General features: G+C 45.4%; 1 protein-coding gene and 1 pseudogene across 3 annotated transcripts; one reads left to right on the plus strand and one right to left on the minus strand.

Annotated features, from left to right (window-relative positions):
• Positions 1 to 84: 84 nt before the first annotated feature.
• On the minus strand, positions 85 to 11,299 carry hltf (helicase-like transcription factor). 3 transcript variants are annotated; one of them, XM_020460733.2, is made up of 26 exons: positions 11,169 to 11,299; positions 10,388 to 10,572; positions 10,041 to 10,207; positions 9,762 to 9,895; positions 9,600 to 9,664; positions 9,267 to 9,338; positions 7,544 to 7,735; positions 7,381 to 7,449; positions 7,035 to 7,089; positions 6,869 to 6,935; positions 6,674 to 6,777; positions 6,535 to 6,585; positions 6,407 to 6,448; positions 6,224 to 6,304; positions 5,977 to 6,086; positions 5,706 to 5,849; positions 5,474 to 5,609; positions 5,252 to 5,387; positions 4,849 to 5,028; positions 4,619 to 4,734; positions 4,291 to 4,475; positions 4,063 to 4,179; positions 1,190 to 1,302; positions 933 to 1,113; positions 766 to 846; positions 85 to 648 (listed from the first exon to the last, which is right to left on the minus strand). In XM_020460733.2, exons 2-26 carry the CDS (start codon positions 10,565 to 10,567, stop codon positions 502 to 504), a joined length of 2,925 nt encoding a protein of 974 aa, XP_020316322.1. In that variant the 5' UTR covers positions 10,568 to 10,572; positions 11,169 to 11,299; the 3' UTR covers positions 85 to 501. The 3 variants fall into 3 exon arrangements, with proteins under 3 accessions (XP_020316322.1, XP_031660855.1, XP_020316323.1); XM_031804995.1 differs by having other exon boundaries at positions 6,869 to 7,089; XM_020460734.2 differs by lacking the exons at positions 85 to 648; positions 766 to 846; positions 933 to 1,113; positions 1,190 to 1,302 and adding an exon at positions 1,339 to 1,398.
• An 80-nt stretch (positions 11,300 to 11,379) lies between these two features.
• LOC116357489 (solute carrier family 2, facilitated glucose transporter member 11 pseudogene) lies at positions 11,380 to 16,307 on the plus strand (annotated as a pseudogene).
• The last annotated feature ends 1,493 nt before the right edge of the window (positions 16,308 to 17,800 follow it).

Here is a 17,800-nt window from a genome sequence, read left to right on the forward strand (position 1 = left end):
GTTAAATATCATCTAGCCTGCATGCCAGCATTCTGCTGGTTTGGTATAACAACATGACAGTTGGACAAAAAAGGGACACAAACAGAAAAGTATCAAGATTATTTCTAATCTGAGTTTTATTAGAAATTACACCTGTGATACACATCCTTTTATCCTCATATTTTCCTCTGCTCTGTAAAGTAAAGCAAGTTAGTCAAGTCTACAGTAAACTCATGTCACACCTATTCCCTAGACTCCTAGAGGATGTTTTACAGAGGTTTGAACCCTGAGCTATGAATTTCCGTTTGTGGGGAATTTAGGACCAAAAACAAATTAAAAAGACTAATGTATGGTTTGTAACAGATTCTTTATTCCCACACATGCAGTACTGCTCTAAACAATGGGCAGTGTGTGTGTGTTTGGTCCCACAGCTGGGAGAACATTACCTCTAAACTTAAAGGACAATGTTGGCCTGCCAGAGAGGGCTCTGTTCAAAAGAATTGCTGTTTTTAGTGCTGGCATCTACAGCTCCATCAGGGCTCGGATTTCATCAACACGTGACGTCTTCCTCTCACTGGGGTTCTTGGTGCCAAAAGCCTTCTCCACCAGATCCTGCTTCTGCCTCTGAATCTTCACCATGTTCTCCTCCACGGAGCCCTTCACTATGAACTAGACACACAATAAATATTTGTATGTACACACACACCGCTTCTGCCTCTGTGTCCATGATAAAACTACACTTTAGTGACTACATTACCCACAACCCGCAGCCATGTAACCTCTGACCTTAGTGATGACAACATCTCTCTTCTGGCCGAGGCGGTGACACCGGTCCACACACTGGTCCTCTGCTGCTGGGTTCCATGCCTGTGGACACACACAAATGTCAGAGTGTGTACATATATGTCTGTGTGTGAGGAAAGTGTAGATTACTGAACAGTTGAAACACTTACTGGGTCCATGAGGAAGACGCGGGATGCAGCGCTGAGGTTTATCCCCACCCCTCCGGCTTTGAGTGACAGCAGCATGATCAATGGGCTGCCAGGGGCGTCGCTCTGGAACTCCTGAATGACCTGAGCCCGCCTTTTCTGGCTCATAGTGCCGTCCAGACGTACAAACTTGAAACCCTCCTCCCTAGAGGCAGAGCGTGAGAGTGAGATCCGGGGTAAAATATATTTTTAAGTGTTCTGTGTGTGTGTGTACATGTTACCTGAGTGGAATCTCCAGAATAGTGAGGAAGCGTGTGAACTGAGAGACAACCAGACTCCTGATGCTGTCGTCCTCACTGCGCAGTCTGAGCAGGCTAGACATTAGAGCCTCCACCTAGACACACCGTTTGTTGATCAGGGGGTGTCTTACAGTAGCTAGAAGCCATCACATCTTATAGCACATGAAAACCATTCGCCAGGAGTACGGATTCTATGAACATACAGTAATAAATCAATTATACAGATATATATAATAATATATATGTGTATTTGTCTTGTCTATATTGAATACATCATTTAAACATTCACAGTGTAGGTTGGAAAAAGTATGTGAACCCCTAGGCTAATGACTTCTCCTAAAGCTAATTGGAGTCAGGAGTTAGCTAACCTGGAGTACAATCATTGAGACGAGATTGGAGACGTTGGTCAGAGCTGCCCTGCCCTATAAAATCTCACAAAATTTGAATTTGATAATCACAAGCATTGCCTGATGTGAACCATCCCTCGAACAAAAGAGATCTCAGAAGACGTAAGATTAAGAATGGTTGACTTGCATAAAGCTGGAAAGGGTTACAAAAGTATCTCTAAAAGCCTTGATGTTCATCAGTTCACAATAAAACAAATAGTCTATAAATGGAGAAAGTTCAGCACTGTTGCTACTCTCCCTAGGAGTGGCCGTCCTGCAAAGACGACTGCACGAGCACAGTGTCGAATGCGCTCAATGAGGTTATGAAGAATCCTAGTGTCAGCTAAAGACTTACAGAAGTCTCTGGAAAATGCTATCATCTCTGTTGCCGAGTCCACGATACGTAAAACACTAAACAAGAATGGTGTTCATGGGGGGACACCACAGGAGAAGCCACTGCTGTTCAAAATTCCTCCTGACCATTGTGCAGGTCTGATCCGCAACTACAGAAAACATTTGGTTGAGTTCATTATTAAAACCAAGGGTTCACATACTTTTCCCACCCTGCACTGTGAATGTTTACACGGTGTGTTCAATAAAGACATGAAAACGTACAATTGTTTGAGCAGACTGTTTGTCTATTGTTGTGACTTAGATGAAGATCAGATACAATTTTATGACCAAATTATGCATACTTTTCTTGCCACTGTGTATGTGTGCGTACACACACACACACAAAACCAGTCAAAGGTTTTACAACACCTACTCATTCAAGAGTTTCTTAATTTTTACTGTTTTCTACATTGTAGAATAATAGTGAAGACATCAAAACTATGAAATAACACATATGGAATAGGGAATCATGTAGTAAGCAAAAAAGTGTTAAACAAATCAATATATTTTATATTTGAGATACTTCAAATAGCCACCTTTTGCCTGGACAGCTTTGTACACTTGGAATTCTCTCAACCAGCTTCACATGGAATGCTTTTCCAACAGTCTTGGAGTTCCCACATATGCTGAGTACTTGTTGGCTGCTTTTCCTTCATTCTGTGATCCGACCAATCCCAAACCATCTCAATTTGGTTGAGGACGGATGATTGTGGAGGCCAGGTCATCTGATGCAGCGCTCCATCACTCTCCTTCTTGGTCAAATAGCCCTTACACAGCCAGGAAGTGTGTTGGGTCATTGTCCTGTTGAAAAACAAATGATTGTCCCACTAAGCCCAAACCAGATGGGATGATGTATCGCTGCAGAATGCTGTGGTAGCCATGCTGGTTAACTGTGCCTTGAATTCTAAATAAATCAGTGTCATCAGCAAAGCACCCCCACACCATAACACCCCCTCCTCGATGCTTTACGGTGGGAAATATACATGTGGAGATCATCCGTTCACCGATACTGTGTCTCAAAGACACTGTGATTAGAACAAAAAATCTCAAATTTGGACTCAACAGACCAAAGGACAGACTTCCACCGGTCGAATGTCCATTGCTCATGTTTCTTGGCCCAAGCAAGTCTGTTCTTACTGGTGTCCTTCAGTAGAGGTTTCTTTGCAGCAATTCAACCATGAAAGCCTGATTTACTGTCTCCTCTGAACAGTTGATTCTGTGAAGCATTTATTTGGGCTGCAATTTCTGAGGCTGGTAACTCTAATGAATGTATCCTCTGCAGCAGAGGTAACTCTGGGTCTTCCATTCCTGTGGCGGACCTCATGAGAGCCAGATCATCATATCGCTTGAAGGTTTTTGCGACTCCTCTTGAGGAAACTTCAAAGTACTTGAAATTTTCCGTATTGACTGACCATGTCTTAAAATAATGATGGACTGTCATTTCTCTTTGCTTATTTGAGCTGTTCTTGCCATAATATTGACTTGGTCTTTTGCCAAATAGGGCTATCTTCTGTATACCCCCCTACCTTGTCACAACACAACCTATTGGCTCAAATGCATTAAGAAGGAAAGAAATTCCACAAATTAACTTTTCACAAGGCACACCTATTAATTGAAATGCATTCCAGGTGACTACCTCATGAAGCTGGTTGAGAGAATGCCAAGAGTGTGCAAAGCTGTCATCAAAGCAAAGGGTGGCTATTTGAAGAATCTCAAATATAAAATATATTTTTTGATTTGTTTAACACTTATTTGCTTACATGATTCCATGTGTGTTACTTCATAGATTTGATGTCTTCACTATTATTCTACAATGTAGAATATAGTAAAGAAAAACTTCTAAAACTTTTGACAGTTAATTAGTTAGTTAGTTAGTTAGTTAGTAAGTATGTATATGCATGTATGTATACACAAAATGTTTATAGGCACAACAACTTTCTACAACAGGGTGGTATTCACTAGGAATCAAACGGGCCCAAACAGGGAGGGACTACCTGAACGTTTCCAATAAATGTTTTGCTAGTTTGCACAAATGAATATACCCCAGAAGTGGTTCTACAGGTGTGTGTATGTTACCTTGGAGCTGCTCCTCCAGTTCTCCAAGAGGTTACTCTCCTCCTCCTCCTCCAGAGGGAACTCCACTAGTTCACTGGCCTTGATCTGGCCTCTGCACAGAGGGCACCGCGCCTGCTCCTACACACACACACACACACACACACACAATAAGTGTACCTGGTCAATGCCTGCAGCAAGCGAGCGAGCGAGAGAGCAAGAGAGTCACATGGCGTGTATGTAGTTAACTACCTGCTCACTGCGTATGACCTCTGCGATGCAGGGTCTGCAGTAGACGTGTGCACAGTGTGTGATGACAGGCAGACGAACAGAGTCCAGACATACAGCACACTCTTCATCAGAGCCAGTGCCCAGCACCAGCCTCAGTTTCATTATCAGACGCTCTCTCAACTCTGCAGGAGTCACAGCTACCACACCTGGCGAGGGGGGGAGGGAGGGTGTCGGGGAGGGGGTTCATTAGAATGTTATGTGGCTTATTTAAAATACCAACAAAACAATCCGCTACAAAAGTTACAAAATGTATGTGTGTACACACACTTTACCCATATATGTGTGTTACCTGTGTGTGTAGTGGTCTTTCCCAGTAGGCCAGGGTGGCAGCAGAACTGTCTCAGCCTGACTAGGATAGCCAGAACATCTGCGTAGTTCCTGAGGACGGTCCCCTCTGCAACGTACCTAGACACACACACACAGGTGAAGACACACATGGCCACACACAGGTATAAACACACACGGCCACACACAGGTATAAACACACAGCCACACACAGGTATAAACACACAGCCACACCTGCTGATGGTGGTGCGTCCCTCTGTGTGTGCCAGCTCGTATTCCTCCCTCTCCTTCTGTGTCAGCTCCACTTCCTCTATTCTGACACTCCTCTCCGGCAGAGAGACCAGAGGCCGACCACACACACGGCTGGTCTTCGTACGACGCAGCGTGACACACTTCACCAGAGCCTGCAGATTCCTAAACACACACGCCGGGTCAAACACACACATTTGAGTTGTCAGCTTTGGCAGCCAGTGAAAACAAACACAGCCATTGTTACAAATGTGAGATGCTGTAGTCGAGATCAGTTGTCGCTTTAGCAGGAGGGCTCTAAAAACCATGAGTCAGCCAGCCAGTCAGTCAAGCTAGCATGACTGTGAATGACTCTCTCGCTGTTGTGTGTGCGCACGCGTGTACTGACTGCAGGCCGGTCTTGTCCCCCTGTGTGACAGGTCTCTGTATGACTCTGTTCCACCACTCTCTCACGTCGAACGGCTTAAGACGCAGAAAAGCCACCAGCATCCACAGATCCCTCAGGTTGTTCTGGATGGGAGTGCCTGGACACAAATGACACTGAGCTCTTCACATGTTCTATGTCAACAGTTGACATTATCCACTAGCAGTGTGTGTGTGTGGCTTGTACCTGTGAGTATCCAGCGTCTCTGTGTGTTTAATTTGAGTACAGCCTTGCTCTGCTGGGTGTTTGGGTTTCTGATAATATGGCCCTCGTCCAAGACCACTCTCAACCAGCTCACTGTATGGAGGGGACTAGCACTGCCCTGAGACAGAGACAGAGAGGAGTGAGTGAAAGAGAGAGCGTTGCAGTTTACCAGTCCCAAATCAAGAGCGATAACACACACCCACCCTCCACTCACCGAGTAGTCAGCAGAAAGCACGTTGTAGGTGGTGAGGACCATGTGCTGCGAGGACAGGAAGTGTGTGTCCCTGTTGCGTTCCGAGCCATAGTACAGATACACATTCAGCTTGACGTCCGCTCGCACATGTTGATCCAACTGGTCCTACAACACAAGTTAACATGTTAGTGTGTGTGACTGACCGTTTGTTTGTTTGTCTGTTTGTGTGTGACTGACTGACTGACTGACTGTTTATGTGTGTGCACGAATGTGCAAAAGAATGTGTTCTCACCAGCCAGTTGCTGAGTACCGATAAGGGGCAGATGATGAGAGTGGCTCTGGCTGCTGGGTCGTCTGTGCTCTGGGAAGAGGCAGCTTCCACCGGCGAAACTACACTTTTACCTTAACTCACACACACCAAATAATGCAGTCATCAAATGGGTGGGGATGCGTGTAGCTTTATCACAGATCATCAGTATATCAATGATGCATGGCAGAGCAATATAATATATCCACCATATATTGACTATTGAACTCACCGACACTCTTTTTCTGAGGAGCTCCCTGTGTTATCCCACTCAGTGCTGCTGCAAAGTCCAGGTCCTCCAACACAGCACCCCCTAGACACACACACCACCCAGTTTTGCATGCAAAGCCTAGTGTTGCACGCAAACTATGCTTCAAATCCTAAATGCCAGTACTTGTAAAGACGGCTGTCTTACCTTTTCTTGAGGTGCTGACTGCTTTCCCTTTGGTCTTAGCAGCTGAAAGGACAGATTTTATTGCAGCACAGACCACCACATATACATGGCATCAGGAGGGACAAAAATCACACACACAGCCAATTTACCTTTCTTTGTTGTGGTGGCCTTGGCTTTGCCTCCCTGTGGCCTTCCCTTCGCTGTGTGGTGAAGGACAGATATATTAGTTCAGCTGAGTCTGCATGTCCTCACACAAATAGTAGTAGTGTGTATATTAGGGACTTCTACCTTTCTTTTCAGACACCAAGTCCTTGTCTCCATCCTCCACTACATCCTCTTGCACCACGTCCACTGACTCCACACACACCACCTGGGTTTCAGCCTGATTGGCTCTGAAACACACACACACACAATTTGTCCTGACAGAAACCAGAGGTGATAACATACGCAAGCAGGGAGCTATGTGCTAAGGCTCTAACCTACCTCATACAAGGGGAGTGACCAGCGGGAGCCACAGACACTTCTGCCTGATCCCCGTCGCCACTCTTCCCTGAGGGAGAGAGAGAGAGAGCGAGCGAGAGCGAGAGAGCGGAATCAACATTAGTGAGAGAGGAGCAGGTACCTGAAATGTCTGAGCACACACACTTACCTTCAGGGTTTTTCCTTGCGGTGGTAGAGGCCTTAGGTTCAGGGGAAGACTTCTCCTACAGAGACATATAGAGACACAGCTCACTGACAGGACATTCAGAAATCCACGCACAGAGGCTGTCATCTTTTCACTTTACAACAGCTGATCTGAACTAGTGTTGGGGTCAATTAATGAAAAATAACTTGAAATTTGGTTTACTTTTTGAATTGACTGGAGAAATTAAAATGGAATTGACCCCACCCCCCCAACCCTGATCTGAACAGACATGATAGTGACAAATCTATCACCTAATCCTTTCACCAATCAGCAGCCACGAAGGAAGCCCACTTCAGATCATAACACTTACCGGTTCACACAGAGGTTTCCCGTGGTGGAAGTTGGAGAGGATCAGAGCGATGGTGGTCAACGTTTTCCCCTGAAAACACAAACCACAGTGGTGATGGTGAAGGGTGTGTGTGTGTGTTCATGTACTGTACATGGTCAGTAATCAGTGTGTGTGTTCGTCTCACCAGTCCCATGTCGTCAGCCAGTATGCCGCCCCGGACCCTCTGCGGTCTCTCTCTAACAGAGGAGTGTGTGAGTGTGTTATAGAACAGTTTCCCCTTAACCTCCCAGAAGTGGGGCAGCGCAGCGTTGTTTTCACTCACACACATCCAGCTCAGAGCCTGCTTCTGGTGGGGCAGCAGCGGAGTACAAACTGCCTGTAGATCGAAAGATACACACACAAACACAAATAGCCATGAGTCTATTCCGATTTATATATACACATACACACTGGAGTTCAAAATTTGGGGGTCACTTAGAAATATCCTTGTTTTTGAAAGAAAAGCAAATGTTTTGTCCATTAAAATAACATCAAATTGGTCAGAAATACAGTGTAGACATTGTTAATGTTGTAAATGACTGCTGCAGCTGGAAATGGCTGATTTGTAATGGAATATCTACATATGCGTACAGAGGCCCATTATCAGCAACTTTAAAACATTAACAATGTCTATACTGTATTTCTGATCAATTTGAGGTTATTTTAAATGGACAAAGAAAATGTACTTTTCTTTCAAAATCAAGGATATTTCTAGGTAACCCTAAACTTTTGAACAGTAGTGTGTGTGTGGGTGTGTACACACAGTACCAGTCAAAAGTTTGGAGACACCTACTCATTGCAGGGTTTTGTCTTTATTTTTACTATTTTCTACTATGTAGAATAATAGTGAAATCATCAAAACTATGAAATAACACATATGGAATCGTGTAGTAATCAAAAAAGTGTTAAAACAAATCAAAATATATTTTATATTTGAGATTCTTAAAATAGCCACATGAAGGTCAGTCAATCCAGAAAATTTCAAGAATTTTCAGCTCCACAAAGGGCTCAGGAGAGGGGAAGGTCGAGTCGTGTCTTCCGAAAAGTGACCCGCCAAAGCGTTCTTTTTATTATGATTTTTACCATTTTTATTTACCCCTTTTCACAGTCTCCAATTAGTAGTTACAGTCTTGTCACATCGCTGCAACTCCTGTACGGACTCGGGAGAGGTGAAGGTCGACAACCGCGCGTCCTCAGAAACACAAACCAACCGCACTGCTTCTTAACACAATGCCAGCTTAACCCAGAAGCCAGCCACACCAACGTGACGGAGGAAACACAGTACACCTGGCGACCGTGTCAGCGTGCATGCGCCCGGCCCACCACAGGAGTTGCTAGAGCGTGATGGGACAAGGACATCCCTGCCGGCCAAACCCTCAACTAACTCGGACGACGCTGGACCAATAGTGCGCCGCCCCATGGGTCTCCCGGTCGCGGTCGGCTGCGACAGAGCCTGGACTCGGCCAGGATCTCTAGTGGCACAGCTAGCACTGCCTTAGACCACTGCGTCACTCGGGAGGCCCCCAAAGCGCGCTTCTTAACACCCACCCGATTAAACCCGGAAGCCAGCTGCACCAATGTGTCGGAGGAAACACTGTTCAACTGACGACCGAAGACAGCCTGCAGGAGCCCGGGAAAGCCCCCCCACCAGCCAAACCCTCCCCTAACCCATATGACGCTGGGCCAATTGTGCGCCACCCTATGGGACTCCCGGTCACGGCCAGTTGGGCTTGAACCCCAGGCTGTAGCGATGCCGCAACACTGCAATGCAGTGCCTTAGACCGCTGCTCCACTCAGGAGGCCCTCCATTCCTGACTCTCCACACTCTCCCGCTTCTCTTAAAAACACACAAGTATACATGCACTCACCTCCACTGCCTCTCTCTCTCCAATCTTATCCTCCATCAGGTTTTCAAATAAATTGTCAAATGCATTCTTCAACTGCAGGAGAGGGGAGGAAACGGCGTGATACGACAACCCAGACATAGGAAATCATAATTTTCAATATCTTGGTGTATCTTTATAAGCCTATTTGTTTTTAAGTCTATTGTGTCTGATCAAAATGCACCATATTCTGTACATAGTGAACTACTTTTGACAAGAGCCCTATGGGTCCCGGTCAAAAGTAGTGCACTAAATAGGTAGAACACTAAATAGGGAATAGGGTGCTATTTGGGAAGCAGATGGTTGGAAGTATAATACCTCTTCTGCAGTCAGTAGGACACTCTTCCTGGGCAGATCTCTAGAACCATCTGCACACATGAATCCTTTCCCAAATGACACACACACACACACACAGTGAGACAAGAGATTGCCCAGGAGGAGGCTATGAGTGTACCTGTGTCAGCATGTGTGTGTGTGTACCTGTAGGCCCACTCTGCAGTTTGAAGCTGCGGGAAGTTATCTGCCTCACCACTGCATCTCTGTTCTCCTCTCTCCCCCAGAAGGACAGAACTACAGACATGGTGAACTGGTTTGTCACCCCGAACGGCACCACCCTAAACACACACAAAACAGTTCATTACCTTGGCTTGTACACACACAGCTGCATATCAGTTATAAACACTGATCCATGGACCTCTACATGAACTTTGACAGGACCCATGGACACTGTCAGCCCTGCTCTCACACACACTCACTCACCCTTCCACCCTGGCCAAGTTGTTGTCCATGATGTTAGCCAACAACACGGCTAGCTCTCGTTTGATGTGCCCCACCTGACTGCCATAGACGTTAGCCACCATCACCGCATTACGGTCGTAGGGGTTCTGAGGCTGACGCACCAGAGACACCATCTCCCCTTTGTTCACCTATACACACATAATAGGGTCATTCATTCTCAAGACCTATTCGTGACGCATAAGTTAAAGTAAAAGTAGTAAATAGTTAGTTAGCCTAAAGCCAGGAGTGGTCAGGACAAACTCTTGGACCAACTTAAGATTCATGGATTTAGCAAGTTTTTCTTTACCTTTTGGTAGATAGCTACTTACCACGCCAGTATAATACCGGAGGCCTACCACGCTCCCACGTAGGCTGCCAAACAGCACCCCAGTGTCTGGCTCTCGGTCCAGCTCTTCTCCTGTGCCTCGGATGGCCTGGGACAACGTCTCTGTGACCGGGTCATCTGCAAAGCTAAACCCAGCCCCACCAAACCATCGCCTGGACTGCATGGTGCCTGAAACACACACACACAGTTGACAAGTAGACCCGTGTTTCCCCAAGGCCCTACCCCAGGGTGTGCACACATGTTTTGTTCTATCCCAACAATAAGACTCCTGATTAAACTAGCCAACTAGTTGAATATAGTTGAATCCGGTGTTTTATTTGCAAGTGCAAAATTAACTCCTAACATAACTAGCTGACATTCGCGCTAGTTTGCTGGCTACTGTACTGGATTAATCAAATGTATTTATAAAGCCCTTTTTGCATCAGCAGACGTCAAGGTGCTTATACAGAAACTGAGCAGAAAACCCCAAACAGCAAGCAACGCAGACATAGAAGCACGGTGGCTAGGAGGGGTGGTCTCTAGTAAGACTATGATTATCTCAAGTTCAAGCAGCTACAACAAACATTTGACTAGTGGGCACTAGCACGTGAATGGCAATTTGGTCTAACCTTAAAGACTAGTAAGCATTAGCTGAGCTTGTTCTAAGCTAACTAGCCAACGCTGGTTAATGACCTAACTAGCTAGGTCATGATTGGCTAATGCATGTATTTCACAATATATACAAATGTTAACAATAGGTCAAATATATCGGGGTTTGGATTCACCTTGAAGATAAACAACTTATTTGCTAAATGTTAGTTTCGTTTTGTTTCAGTCCTTCAACGCCTTCGTCTCTCTCCTGAATAGTCAATGAGCGCGGACTCTCTGCTTAGTCTAGCGTCACAAGAAAGGAACACGCCCACCAAAGTATTCTGCGTTTTTGATTGGCAAACACGTATTCTGAATTTCCGATTCATCGAGGTACCCGTATTTGCTATATCCTTCAACATCAAGGGGACACCGGTAGCTAGCGTCATCCCGAATCAGAAATACGCTTTCTTTCAATATACATGTTGGTCTGTGCCAGATTTGTTTATCTGTTCCATCAATATGGTAAGACTCCCTCCCTAATTCTTATTTTTCCAACGGTTGAGTTACGTTTGGGCATAGAATTTAGCGTCCTGTCCAGTAGCTATCAAGACAAGCTCCCTCACGCTACAGAAACAGGTGAAATACTGGCCTACCATCGGCCATTCTGGCTCATACATTACTTAATTTACTGTGTGTCTCGAAAACACAGCTGCTGTCAAACCAGTGTTCAGTAAGCTCTGAGCCTGATGCATCTGTCCTCTTAAGGAATAAATTATTATTAGAATCAACACAGTTTCAAATCTTGCAAATGAATGTTAGAGAGGATGATGACACAGAGACAGATAGGCCTGCAGGCAATTCCAGAACCCTCACCTTGGCGGTGTGCTCCGCTGCCATCGGTGGCACCTTCCAGTATGGCTACAACCTCTCCATCATCAACGCCCCCACCAACCACATCCAGAGGTTCATCAATGACACATACTGGGAGCGCTGGGGAACCGGCCTAGACACCTCCCAGGTGACCCTGCTGTGGACCGTGATCGTGTCTGCCTTCTCCCTGGGTGGCCTGACCGGGGCTCTTCTGGCAGGACCCATGGCTGTCCGCTGTGGCAGGAAGAACTCACTACTTCTCAATAACTCTTTCTTGTTCCTAGGTGCAGTCCTCGCCCTTACCAGCAGGGCGGCGAGGTCAGTTGAGATGATTATTTTTGCCCGCCTGCTAGTGGGGGTCAACGCTGGAGTGAGCATGAACGTCCAGCCCATGTATTTCGTAGAGAGCGCCCCCAAACACCTGCGTGGCGCTGTGGCCTTCTCCTCGGCCGTGTTCACTGCATTTGGGATCTTCCTGGGCCAGGTGGTGGGTCTAACGGAGCTGTTGGGTACCGAGCCCCTCTGGCCCTACCTCCTGGCCAGCAATGCCCTCCCAGGCCTCCTCCAGCTACTCACCCTGCCCTGGTTCCCTGAGAGCCCCCGCTACCTGCTCATGGACCGGGGGAACAAGGAGGCGTGCGCCCGGGCTCTGGGTAGGTTCCGCGGCGGGGCTGACTTCAGCCTGGAGATGGAGGAGATGCTGCAGGAGCAGGCTGACGCCGGTGGGGCCACGGCCAAGAGTCAGACTCCCTGGGACCTGTTCTCCAACCGCTCCCTCCACCCCCAGCTACGCACTGTGATGGCTGCTAGCAGTGCCATGATGCTGTGTGGTAATGACTCCATCTACTTCTATGCCTCGTACATCTTCCTAGCAGCAGGGATCCCTGTGGAGAAGGTCCAGTATGTTTCTATCGGCACTGGGGCCTGCGAGTTCACTGCTGCCGTCGTGTGTAACCTGCTGGTTGAGCGTGTGGGCCGCAGGATGCTCCTCAGTGGCGGATACGCCCTGATGGCGGTCTGGGCGCTGGTCTTCACCCTGGCCCTGACCCTCCAGGGCTACTCTGTCCCAGGGATGCCCTATCTCAGCATGGCCTGTGTGTTCTGCTATATCCTCAGCTTCGGTATGGGCCCTGCCGGGGTTACGGGAATCTTGCCTGCTGAGATCTTTGACCAGACGGCTCGGCCTGCGGCCTACATGGTGGCTGGGTCCCTCATGTGGATCAACCTCTTGATAGTAGGCATGGCTTTTCCATTCATAGTGAGTTACCTCAATGCGCTCTGCTTCATCCCATTCTGTTGCGTCTGTGTGGCGACCTCTTTGTTTGTGGGCCTCACTCTGCCCGAGACCAAGGGCAGGACACTGGCTGAGATCACAGCAGAGTTTGATAGGAGGAGTCTTTTGAAGAAGGGCCCAGAGAAGCAGGGGCCCGAGCCCATGAAGGAGCAATATCAGCTGGGTAAAGCTCTCTCTCTCACCACCATAGACCCAGAGCCCCTCTCTCATCTTCTAGACCCAGAGCCTCTCTCTCTCACAGCCCTAGACCAGAGCCTCTCTCTCTCACAGCCCTAGACCCAGAGCCTCTCTCTCTCACAGCCCTAGACCCAGAGCCTCTCTCTCTCACAGCCCTAGACCCAGAGCCTCTCTCTTACAGCCCTAGACCCAGAGCCTCTCTCTCTTACAGCCCTAGACCCAGAGCCCCTCTCTCTCACAGCCCTAGACCCAGGGCCCCTCTCTCTCACGGCCCTAGACCCAGAGCCTCTCTCTCTCACCGCCCTAGACCCAGAGCCTCTCTCTCTAACTGCCCTAGACCCAGAGCCTCTCTCTCTCACTGCCCTAGACCTAGAGCCTCTCTCTCACACTGCCCTAGACCCAGAGCCTCTCTCTCTCACTGCCCTAGACCCAGAGCCCCTCTCTCACCACCGTAGACCCAGAGCCCCTCTCTCACCACCTAGACCCAGAGCCTCTCTCTCACCGCCTAGACCCAGAGCCTGGGGGAACAGTCTGGGGGTCTGAGGGTGGGGTATTATATGAATTATATTTAATTATGGTGTATGAATGTGGTGCCTTGGTCCCTAAACCAAATAGCCTATACCTCTTTATGAACTCACTGTAATCAAGACTGCTGTTATAATCACAAATTAAGGCTGTCCCCGACTAAAAATAAAATCTTGGTCGACCGAGAGTCTTCCTGTTCTTTTGACCAATCAAAATGTTTAAACTTATTGCACTGTCCGTGCTGAAACTGCAACATCATTTCAGCCATTTAGTTTCTTACTTGTTTCTGACTGAAAAGTTATGTTATCGAAATCCCTCATTTGTTTCCAAAAAATATTCCCTATTCCCTCAACCCTTGCTCTCTTTACATGAAACATGTAAGCATCACATGCATGTGATCAATAGGGCCTATAGCCTATCATAATCACATCAATAAATTGCTTATAACAAACTCCAAACCCATAATGTCAACTAGCAAAATGGATGCGGAGGACATGGAAAAAGAAACTCAAAATGGGCGAATATTTACTGGTTGCTCAAGAGGGAAAGGGGAAGTCAGATCTGTCGAAGACATTTGACTTAGTTGTGGAAACTACTGGAGATTAAGAAATATTTGGGTATAGGCGCAAGCGTTGTGAGTATCGTGTGCCAAGCAGTTGCTGTTAGATTACAATATTATCATTTTTTATAACCATTTGGAACAGTCTAAACAACACTAAATAAATAAGTGTACCAGAGAGTCTGTACTAATGAAAAAAACAAATATATATATAAAGCCTTTATTACATCAGATTAAAAACAGTTGCATGCATTCATGAATTGCGGTTTATTTATTGATTCGGTAAATTATTCAAAGCTTCCGTTATTTAATTGTAAAACTAAAATGCTTGATTGCATTTCAAAGCATGTTTGTCTCGTATGCTTTGTGATGGCATGAACGAACGAAGGATTGAATGATTGATTGATACAGTAGCCTATATAATGAAATATAGGCCTAAGTAAGTTATGGTATTAAGACTAAACAGGACGTGCTCTTAGGCCTACACCTCGGTGGTGGTTATACAAGGTTAAAATTCAAAGCCTACTAATGATGACGACATTACTCATTATTATAATGATTAAAAACAGCCAAATCTGTGAAATTGCTTTAGCCGCCATTTTGCCGTTGCATGAGGCTTGGTGCTCATGGAATTAGTAGGCTGTTAAAGAAACACTCAAACAGGCAACAGAAGCAATATCTGTCTTATTTCTGTAGATGTATATGGATGATTTATAAAGCCAGGCACATTTAACAGTTAGGCTATTCATTATAGACCTAATTCAATTGTGGTTTCCTCGCTCCTCAATTTTCTTAGACAATTAGGCTAAGGTAAGGGCTGTTTCCCCGTCTCTGCTGCTGCCTCCGCCACATTGTTCTCAATCCCAATATGCTGGTTAACTTTGCTATTATGCACATAGCAACATAGGGAAAGGCAGCAATTCTATGGCGCACTGAAGATTGTTTCAGAACCGCGGACAGTGACCGTATCCAATGCGGGAGAAAACTAATTTGTTCTAAATTAATATTTGATTCATTAATGTTGCACCATTATTTTTACCTAATATAACCATATAACATTTCAGTATCACGTCTTAGAGTGATGGATTGTGCCCTCCCCTTGGCCTCTGCAATGGATTAGTCCACTGAGACAGCTGTGAATCAGACAGGTCTTGTGCACCATGAAAAAAAATTACAATAATTGCTACTGCTTGACTAAAGAGATCTCGGTCGACCAACAGCTTATCGGCCAATGAATTGACCAGTCGACTAAATGGGGGTCAGCCCTATAATGAATGATTTTGAATAATGATTTTGCACTATATTATTGCTATGATTTCTTTATCAAAACTCCATTACCTCCATTATGTTTAGACTGATGTAATTATGGTGCAGTTTGAGTCAGATATGTTCCTTCCATGCATGTGTGATATGGGGAAAGGGCATTGTCTGGTTATACTTGAATATCAGTACTGTACAAAACTCATCAAGTCCAGTCTCTACAGTTATGTACAATTTAGAATGTTGTAAGCTCGACCTATTTTGCTGTAAATGCCAAACCTTAATTGATATTGATTGTTGCAGTATGTTTACAGTATATAATGCATGTTTTATTTATCACCAAAAGGAGTGTTGGATTATGTATTTTCATCCTATTTTGTCTGTTTGATCAGGAAATCACCAGCTATTTTCACTCTTTATGCCACAACACAAACACTTAAAACACATAATATAGGCTATAATGTTACTATTTAAATTACTATCCAGAATGTCCATTAAGTGGCATCATTGCGCTGAGTAAATCCTTTGTTTCAGGGTTTCATGTATGTACCTTCAGTATCAGGTCCACCCTACCCTTGGTTACTCTTGGGTACCCAAAGGTTATCTATGCACTTTCAAGCATGACAAATAAACTCTATGAAGCCATTATTTGCAATTCTTGCTTTATATGTATTTAAGTGTTAGACAGAAACAAGTGCTGATTGTAACGGCGTTCTTCGTTTGTTGAAAGAGAGTCGGACCGAAATGCAGCGTGGTGGTTACTCATGTCTTTAATGAATGAAAAGTGACGATACATGAAATAACTATACAAAATACGAAAACAACAAACGGAACGTGAAACTTATTACAGCCTATCTGGTGAACACTACACAGAGACAGGAACAATCACCCACGAAAGACAAAGCGAAACTCAGGCTACCTAAATACGGTTCCCAATCAGAGGCAACGAGAATCACCTGACAGCTGATTGAGAACCGCCCCAGGCAGCCAAGCCTATACAACACCCCTAATCAGCCGCGATCCCAAATACTACAACCCAATACGAAATACAATAACATAAACCCCTGTCACACCCTGGCCTGACCAAATATATAACGAAAACACAAAATACAATGACCAAGGCGTGACACTGATGTCAATCCAGCAATATTTTTCTGTTATGAAACAACTATATAATATAGATACAGTACCAGTCATTCCAGGGTTTTTCTTTATTTGTACTATTTTCTACTTTGTAGAATAATAGTGAAGACATCGAAACTATGAAATAACACATGGAATCCTGTAGTAACCAAAAAAGTGTTAAACAAATCAAAATATATTTGAGATTCTTCAAAGTATACACCATTTGCCTTGATTACAGTTTTCCGCATTCTTGGCATTCTCTCAACCAGCTTCATGAGGTAGTCACCTGGAATGCATTTTAATGAGCAGGTGTGGCTTAATTTGTGGAATTTCTTTCCTTCTTAATGCATTTGAGGCAATCAGTTGTATTGTGACAAGGTAGGGGTGGTATACAGAAGATAGCCCTATTTGGTAAAAGACCAAGTCCATATTATGGCAAGAACAGCTCAAATAAGCAAAGAGAAATTACAGTTCATCATTACTTTAAGACATGAAGGTTAGTCATTCCAGAAAATGTCAAGAACTTTGAAAGTTTCTTCAAGTGCAGTCACAAAAACCATCAAGCACTATGATGAAACCGGCCCTCATGAGGACCGCCACAGGAAAGGAAGACCTAGAGTTACCTCTGCTGCAGAGAATAAGTTCATTACAGTTAACAGCATCTCAGATTGCAGGCCAAACAAATGCTTCATAGAGTTCAAGAAACAGACGCATCTGGTGGAAATCTGTCCAAATGTGAGATTTCTGGTTCCAACCGCAGTGTCTTTGAGAGACGCACAGAAGGTGAACGGATCATCTTCGCATGTGTGGTTCCCACTGTGAAGCATGGAGGAGGAGGTGTGATGGTGTGGGGGTGCTTTGCTGGTGACACTGATTTTATTTCGAATTCAAGGTACACTTAACTAGCATGGCTACCACAGCATCCTGCAGCGATACACCATCCCATCTGGTTTGCACTTAGTGGGACAATCATTTGTTTTCCAACCGGACAATGACCGAAAACACACCTCCCAGGC

This window comes from Oncorhynchus kisutch, linkage group LG25 (genome assembly GCF_002021735.2).
Source record: "Oncorhynchus kisutch isolate 150728-3 linkage group LG25, Okis_V2, whole genome shotgun sequence".
NCBI lineage: Eukaryota > Metazoa > Chordata > Actinopteri > Salmoniformes > Salmonidae > Oncorhynchus > Oncorhynchus kisutch.